Source organism: Athene cunicularia (genome assembly GCF_003259725.1).
Source record: "Athene cunicularia isolate RWA chromosome 25 unlocalized genomic scaffold, athCun1 chr25_part2, whole genome shotgun sequence".
In the NCBI taxonomy this organism is placed as follows: Eukaryota; Metazoa; Chordata; class Aves; order Strigiformes; family Strigidae; genus Athene; species Athene cunicularia.
In genome coordinates this window covers 58,307-66,449 of record NW_020799135.1, presented here as the reverse complement: position 1 = coordinate 66,449, position 8,143 = coordinate 58,307, and the positions used below count along the sequence as shown (strand labels likewise).

Here is an 8,143-nt window from a genome sequence, read left to right as displayed (position 1 = left end):
AGATCTGGAGAAGAGGAGGCTGAGGGGAGAACTCCTGGCCCTCGGCAACTCCCTGCCAGGAGGGGGGATGAGTCTCTGGAGCCAAGGCCCCAGCGCCAGGCCCGAGGGAATGGCCTCAAGCTGCCCAGGGCAGGGTCAGGCTGGCTCTGAGGAAGGATTTCTGTGCAGAAGGGGCTGTTGGGCGTTGGAATGGGCTGCCCAGGGCAGGGGGGAGTCCCCGGGATCCCTGGGGGGGTTGAAGAGTCGGGCTGAGCCAGCGCTGAGGGATCTGGGGGAGTTGGGAAGGGTCAGGGGGAGGGTCATGGTTGGGCTGGAGGAGCTTCAGGGGCTTTTCCAACCCGGATGAGTCTGGGATTCTGTGATCTGCCCTCACCCCACCGCCGTTGCTCTCCCTCCACCAGATGCTCTCCCTGGTCGCCGAGTCCCAGAACGGCAGCTCCACACTCAGCTTCCTGCAGTGGAAGGCAACAGCCTACGGCTCCCAGACCCCGAGGCGTGAGGACAACATCCAGTGCCGCTCTCGTGGCCTCCAGGCAGCCAACTGGACCCTGCCCGCCTCCAGCGTTGTCCGTGCCTACTTTGGGGAGGGTGTAGGCAGCACCTACACCGTCAGTGCCATCAATATCTCTTTTGGGGGAGAGGATGGGAAGGTTTACCAGGAGAAGCGCTACCTGAGCTGGTGAGTGGGGTGTGTTGTGTGTGAAATGCTGCTCTCCCAACTGAGAACTTGGGGGAAACGCAAGGTTAGAGGGTTTATCGGTTTAATAGCTATCTCCTTTCAAAAGTGCGTGTTTTCTTATAATCCTGTAGCCAGGGGGTTTGCAGTTTATTGATGCCTTCCCTCACTCCTCCCCTTCTCCTGCCCCACATGCCAAGAAATCCTGATCTGGCCCTGTCAGGATTGAAAGCCCTGGATATTCCCCCCGTGGGCCACGGCTGATCCCCACCCCACGGGTGATTTCTCTCCTCCTCTCCTGCAGGTCGGCGCTGCTGGGCTTCGGGCAGCCCCCCAAGGACACCTTCTCCCCCCTCGTCATCTCCATCATGGCGGTGGCACTGGGCACCCCTGTGGGGATGCTGCTGGTGGGCAGCTGCCTGGTTCTCTTGGCCCAGAGGAAACGTTACTCTGAGTACGACCCCATCAACTGAGTGGGACGCTCTCTGGAGAGACCCCCAGGATCCTTCCTGTCGCCAGGAAACGACCGTGGCTGCTGCAGGGGCTCCAGTGTCCGCAATCTCCTCTCTGTCCTCCCTCTGTCCCTGCAGCCCAGGCTCGGAGGGGACCAGGGCGACATTTGCAGCAGTTGCCCACGTCGCAGATCGCTCTGTCCTGCTGCTTCTTACTGCCCAGGTCCTGCACCGGATTTCACTTCTTCCTCTGTTTTCCCCTGACCCATCCAGCCAAGGGAAGTGACTAGTGGGAGTCGGTCAGGGTCACCTTGAGCTGCGGGATGATCCTCCTCCTCCCAAGGGATAAAACCACTGTCGTTGTGTCTGCGGCAGCTGGGGCTGGGCCCTTCTGGAGCGCTCCAGGGTTCTTTGGGTGCCTCCAACCAGGAGCAGGGCTGCAGGGCAGGGCTGGGGACCAGTTACTGCTCCTGCCAGCGTGCAGGGTGCCTTGCTGCTTCTCGCTGTGCTGGGGGCATCCCAGGACAGCCCCCCTCAACCCAGCTGGGCCTCACAGACTCCCCAATCCCCAACAAGCACTTTCTGCTGTGCTGGCCTTGCTGAGAGCTGCTGGTGCAAAAGGGAAACCCAGTGCTGCTTTGGGGCAGCTGCTTGAGCTCAGGTATGTCCTGTCAGCCCACAAAGGGCTGATCCAGCCCTTGCTCTCGGCCGTTGGCTCTGCAGGGCTGGCTCGCAGGTGCTCTCCAGGTGCTTGGAGCCATGGGGCGAGCGTGATCTGTGGCTGCTGGGTGTTTGCAAAGGTACCTGTCACTTGGGGGTGTGCTGGGTTTTCACGTTCTCCATCACTGACTTTTCTTCGACCAAGTAAAGTGGATTTCTAAGAGCAGTTTCTCGTGGTAACACTGCACTACAGGTGAGCTCGAGGAGAGCAGCTCTGGGGTTTCAGCGGGTGCTGAAGCTCAGCCGGAGCCAGGGTGTAAAAACGCCTCTGAGAGGAGGGAGGCTCCCTGCCCCTGGATTGCCGGTCAGAGAGGGACTGGGGGGGTGAGAATGAGCCAGAGTGTGCCCAGGAGGCCAAGGAGGGCAACGGCATCCTGGCTTGTACCAGCCCTGGCGTGGCCAGCAGGGACAGGGGAGGGATCTGAGCCCTGGGCTCGGCACTGGGGAGGCCGCCCCTCGATTCCTGGGTTCAGTTCTGGGCCCCTCACCCCAAAAAGGCCATTGAATGACTCGAGCGTGGCCAGAGAAGGGCAACGGAGCTGGGGCAGGGTCTGGAGCACAGGTCTGCTGGGGAGCGGCTGGGGGAACTGGGGGGGTTCAGTCTGGAGAAGAGGAGGCTGAGGGGAGACCTCCTGGCCCTCGGCAACTCCCTGCCAGGAGGGGGCAGAGAGGGGGGATGAGTCTCTGGAGCCAAGGCCCCAGCGCCAGGCCCCGAGGGAATGGCCTCAAGCTGCCCAGGGCAGGGTCAGGCTGGCTCTGAGGAAGGATTTCTGTGCAGAAGGGGCTGTTGGGCGTTGGAATGGGCTGCCCAGGGCAGGGGGGAGTCCCCGGGATCCCTGGGGGGGTTGAAGAGTCGGGCTGAGCCAGCGCTGAGGGGTCTGGGGGAGTTGGGAAGGGTCAGGGGGAGGGTCATGGTTGGACTGGAGGAGCCTCAAGCACTTTTCCAACCAGATGAGTCTGGGGTTCTGTGACTCGTGCCCCGCAGCAGCATGTGGGGCTCTGGGGTGGTTTTGGCTCTGAGCTGTGGGCTCAGCGTGAGCCCAGGCCATCGGCCACGTCTCTGCTGAGAAGAGCATTTGCGAGAGCCGGACTGTTCCCATTCTCTGACTGTGGTGATGCAGCATTTGGGGATGGGAGGTGGGATGAGCTAAACACTCGGCAGATCTAAGGATGGAGGGGCTTCCCCTTTCTTGGGTGGATTTTTAACTGTTTTGGTTTATGTCTGAGAATTGGAAAACTGAGACAAGCCGTGGATGGGGCTGAACTCCCAGGGGTCCCTTCATGTCTGCAGAGGACTCCGAGGTGGGGTGCAGGCCTGGTGCCTGTTCTGTGGGAGGACTGGCCGTCCCCAGCCGCAGCAACCCTGGTGCCATCTCCCCGCCTCCCTTCTTGGGGCAGGGCCCCCTCCCTCCTACCCGGCCAGCTGCTTTGTGAGCCAGGTGCTGAACCTCCACCAGGAGCAAGAGGAGGAGGGACCAGCTGGGCGGGACTGGCCACCCCACCCTGCAGGGAGCCAGGAGCAGGGTGCAGGGCTGGAGGGCGCTGGGAGATGGACAGTTGTGGGAAAAACCATTTTCTCCCCTCTTGGGAACACCATTTTGGGGCTGGATGTTGACATACTGTGGGCGAAGCTACCAGTCCTGGCAGCAGTGATTCTGAGGGGAATTTAACCCACCCTCCCCAAACCAGCCACAGAACCACTTGGTGAAGAGTTTTATTGGGCAAAGCCAGCTCCAGCAGCTCAGGCAAATCCCACCCCACCCCATCCTCATGGAACGGGGGTCCCTGGGTCTTTCTCCAGGCCCCGTTCGCCCTCCTGCAGAAAACTCCCAGTGCAGAGGGGTTTGCACCTTGGCTCTATCAACGCCGGGTGCCCAGCAAACCCTTGCTGGGTCTGGGCAGGGAGCAGGGGCCCAGCCAGGTCTGCCCACACCCCTCCACCTTTAGGGCTCACAAGACAAGGCAGCGAGGAGAGCTCAACCCCTCTGCACCGTGGCGTCCGGGCACCCCATCTCCCCGGGGCCTCCCTCACCCCCAGTAGCGGAGTTTGGCCCTGCTGTCCTTGGAGTGGTCCTCGGGCTTTGGCGTCGCCACAGCGAGGAGGTTTTCGTGCTCCAGGACAAACATGCTGTAAAGGTTCCAGAGTAGCATGGCCAGGAGGGGCAGGAAGGTCATGCTGAAGCCGAAGGCGCGGAAGGAGCGCCCGATGGCGTACGACAGCCAGTAAATCAACCTGGAGAGGGCACAGAGGTGCGGGCTTGGCGAGGGCGATGCCTTGGGGCTGGCACCCAGCTTTGCTCAGGGGTTCTCACCCCAGCAGGGGTTTGCCAGGTGTGGAAGTGGGGGTTGGAGCAGCCCTGTGCCAGCTTTCCTTGGCCAGGTGAGGCACTACTGGAGCCAGAGTTTGCACCAAGGTGTGGTGTTTGCACCCCAGGCACTGCCGCAGGGCAGGGAGGGTAAAGAAGCCACTTACCGGGAGATGGCGAAGAGCCCTGTGAGCAGGGGGATGAGCTTGAGGACCTCCTGGGGGAGGTAGGTGGCCAGCACAGCCATGTTGAAGAAGTAGAGGATGAAGAGGTGGACAGACTGGGAGACGTAGGTGCGGTGGATCTCCACCTCCCGCTGCAGCTCCCCAAAGGGCTCCAGCGCCGAGGAGCAGAGGCGGGAGATGCCGCTGATGATCATCCCTGGGGGGGACAGAGAGAGGGGCTGGGAGTGAAACTGCACTGGGGCTGGGGAGATGCAACAGGGTGGGAAAATTCAAGTCTGCTGTTCCTGGTGGGAGCAACGGAGCTGCAGAGAGCTCAGCGCCGGCTCTACGCACCCACCGAGGCCAGCGATGGGGACAAAGGGCTTTTTACACCAACCCCGCGGCTCACCCAGGACGATGGGGAAGGTGGCAAAGGCAGCGCAGCGCAGGGTGTAGACCAGGCGGGCGCTGACGGTGGGCAGCAGCGGGGCGTCAAAAGGCAGGAAAGCGTAGGCCCCGTAGACAAGGCAGGGGCAGAGGAGCAGGGCCCCCACCACTGAGGCCACGGCCTTGAGGTTGTCGGTGCTGCAGTCCCTGGCGCACGGGCACCGTGGCCCCTCGGTCGGTGGCTTGGCCGCTCGCCCCTCGAAGCCCCGTGGGTCCCTGTAGCGCGAGGGGCCGAGGGGGAGGAAGACCTGCTTCTGGCGGAGGCCGTCGGCTCTGTCGTGGGGGACGTAGTCCCCCTTGCCCTCCTCCCGGGGCCACGGGGCAGGTTGTTTCTTCTGCTTGCCGGGTGTCCGCTCAATGCACTGTGGGTCGATGGGCACAAAGACATGGGCTGCCATCACGGGGAGCCCAGGGGCTTCCTCGTCTTCGGCCTCAGCTGGGGGGCAGGTGAGAGCAGCCTCCTCAGGGGCTTCGTGGCCTCCTTCAGGACTTGAGCGCCTCTTCGTCTCCGCCGGCTCTGGCTGGCCCTGGGTGCTGTGCTGGGACCGGTCCCATGGCAGGGTGGCATCAGGGTCCCCTGGGTGTTCATCCAGGGCTGATGGCACCTTGTCCAGGGGGGCAGGCAGGGCTACCTTCCCCAGCTCCAGCAGAGCCACCTCCTCAGGGGGCAGGATGGGGTCAGCAGCAGCCATGAGAGCGCTGGGGATGCAGCTGGGGGCTGGCAAGAAACTCTCCTGCGTTTTGGGGTGTTGAGAGTGGACTGGGTTCCTGTCCTTCCCGCTTCACCCTGCGCCAGGAGAAAGGCGACAGATAAAATACAGCAGAAACAAGAGGTTTGGGGTCATGCACACAGCCGCGGTTACAACAAGAGGTATGAATAGCGCTGAGGGATCTGGGGGTGTTGGGAAGGGTCAGGGGGAGGGTCATGGTTGGGCTGGAGGAGCTTCAGGGGCTTTTCCAACCCAGATGAGTCTGGGATTCTGTGATTCCGAACTGGTAGCTGCTGCCCCTGGAGTCCCCATTGCCTGCCTGCCCTTCCCCTGGTAGGAGAAAGCAGAGCCCAGTGTCCCCATGGCAGCGGGATCAGGGCACGTGTTTCTCACTGATGTCCTGGAATTTATGTAGGATGATACTTCAGGTAAAACATTCTCACCTAACTGCAGTAACGTACGCACCTTACTGGAACACAGACCATTTTGCCTAGTATAGCCTCCTTCTCTACCTTAATTCCCCATGGATATCCTTCCAAAGATGAAGACACAATGGACAAAAATCTAGATTCTATTGAATGGCCTTTTCCTGAAGGAAGCTGCTCTTCTGGACGTCATCCTCACCCCAAAAGTCTCCTTTTAACCCACAGCGCTCAGTCTCGCACGTCTGTCCTTCTCTGCTTTGGTGCTTGAAAACTTTTGTTAGTTAGGAATTTGCTTTCAACCTGCATTTTACTTCCTGCTCACATCAGGGAGTGACTGCTTATCTCCTCCTTCCCCTGCAGGTCTGATCATAGATGCTATACTACTAAAACCTCCTTATTTTTACAAAAAAATCTCCTCCAGTACAGTATGAAGCATTATAAATAATTAAAGAAACACTAGAGTTGTCAAAATAAATGAACAAAGTACACTTTGAGATGAATGCTCTTGGCTTATTTGTTCAGTTAGCAGTTGAATCTCAGACTTCAGTCCCTGGAAATATCCGCCAGAAATGCAACCAGTGAGGTTCAGCCATTTATCAACAAGGAACAGAACTGTCTAGATTGGAAAAGACCTTGATGATCATCCAGTCCAACCATTAACCCAACAGTTTCAGAGTCATCGAGGCACAGGGCTGGACATCAAATACCATGTATAAAACACCAAGTGCCAGTCTCCTCTTGGCCTTTCCAGGCAAAGCAAGGACTGAAACCGCATCCAAGCGTGCACCCAGTGCCTGTGGGCGCCATTGCCCAGAGCTGGGCGCCTGGTGAGCCCCGGGTCTGGCTGCAAAACAGCAGCAGCCTGGGAACTGCTTCCCCCCCTGGGCAAATACAGCTGGCTTTGCAGCCAGGCACGACCCTTGGGACGGGGGGCAGCTGGACACTGCTTCGCCGATGCAGCTGCCTCCCTCCGCCCGCGGCTCTGTCCCACACCAGATATGTGGAGAGATACTTGGGGAGAGGCGGCCAGGCCGCGTCTAGGAACAACTAAAGCCAGGATGAGCCAGATTTGCTGCTTTTTGTGGCCGAGATTGATCCGGGGCGGGCACAGGAGGCTGCTGAGCGCCACTCGCCGTGAGGGAGCAGGAAACCCAGGCAGAAATCTCCCATTTTTCCTCTCTTAGCAGGGGATCCCTGTCTCTTAGACCATCCCAGGTGTTGCTGGCTGCAGGTATGAAAATCTCTCTCCCTTCTGGGCACATTCATCCCTGCACCCCCAGAATGACCCCCTGGCCTGGCCACAGGCGTAGGGAAACTGAGGCACGGAGCGGCACGGGGCTTCCTCCCAGGCCCACACAAGGGAGTACAGCTAAAGCAGCTTCCTGCGCCTCGCACGCCTCCATCTCCCCGCTCCCCGGGACACGGGACGAAGCTGGCACCGGGCTCCCCTCGCTGCGAGACTTACTTGGAAAGAAGTGGGGGGCCATAGGGCTGGGGGCCGCGCAGCGGCGGAAGCTCGGCTGGGAGTCTGCGAAACACTTCCACAGTCTCTCCCCGCCGCCGTCTGGACTTCAAACCAGTTTAACCAGCTAAGGTGGGGCTGGGCTGGAAGGGGCAGGCACAGCAGCCTCGCCCGACGCGGCGCTGAGCCCGCCGGCGGCCCCTCAGCCCTGTGCTGGCCCTGAGCCCTTCCCGTGGCCCCAGCGGGCCCCTCCGTGGCCCGGGGCAGCCACCACGCAGGGGCAAGCACTGGGCCGCGCGTCCCCCTGCCCGGGGCTCTGGGGCCTGCTGGGGACGCCCCAGTGTTTGCCGTGACAGAGCCAGGGCCGGCCAGGATCTCTTGGGCTGCTCCTGCGAGAGCCGTGACCATGCCAAGGGGGTGAAGCACCAAAGCGATGGGGGGCCCTGGGGACCCCCTGCCCCAGCCAGCAGCACCTGGTTTTCACGCTACATGGCGGCATGAAGGGAACCCCAGGACTGGGAAGAGAGAGGGAGGGAAGGATTCCTCCCGCCCTTCTGTCCAGCTGGGCCGCTCACGGCCCCCACAGCGATGGTGGTGCCAGTACGAGCCCGCAGGGCTCCAGGCGGCCCTGAGGCGCCCAGGCAGAGGGACGCCCACCCCACCGCTCCGCCGGGCCCGCGGCGCGGGGCAGCCAGAGGGAGGGCCCAGCAGGCCCCCAGTGGGATCCCGCTGCAGCCCTCAGGCCCGGCTGCCAGCGCTGCCGCCCTCATCCAGCGCTCAG

The 8,143-nt window shown here is 61.4% G+C and overlaps 2 protein-coding genes across 2 annotated transcripts; one reads left to right on the top strand and one right to left on the bottom strand.

Moving 5' to 3' along the window:
* Positions 1–391: 391 nt before the first annotated feature.
* On the top strand, positions 392–2,014 carry GLMP (glycosylated lysosomal membrane protein). The gene is made up of 2 exons (XM_026864069.1): positions 392–679; positions 981–2,014. Exons 1-2 carry the CDS (start codon positions 402–404, stop codon positions 1,147–1,149), a joined length of 447 nt encoding a protein of 148 aa, XP_026719870.1. The 5' UTR covers positions 392–401; the 3' UTR covers positions 1,150–2,014.
* A 1,212-nt stretch (positions 2,015–3,226) lies between these two features.
* Positions 3,227–7,692, bottom strand: TMEM79 (transmembrane protein 79). Its single transcript, XM_026864081.1, has 4 exons — positions 7,366–7,692; positions 4,728–5,552; positions 4,322–4,535; positions 3,227–4,081 (listed from the first exon to the last, which is right to left on the bottom strand). The coding sequence occupies exons 2-4, from the start codon at positions 5,455–5,457 to the stop codon at positions 3,877–3,879; spliced, it is 1,149 nt and encodes a 382-aa protein (XP_026719882.1). The 5' UTR covers positions 5,458–5,552; positions 7,366–7,692; the 3' UTR covers positions 3,227–3,876.
* Between the last annotated feature and the right edge of the window lie 451 nt (positions 7,693–8,143).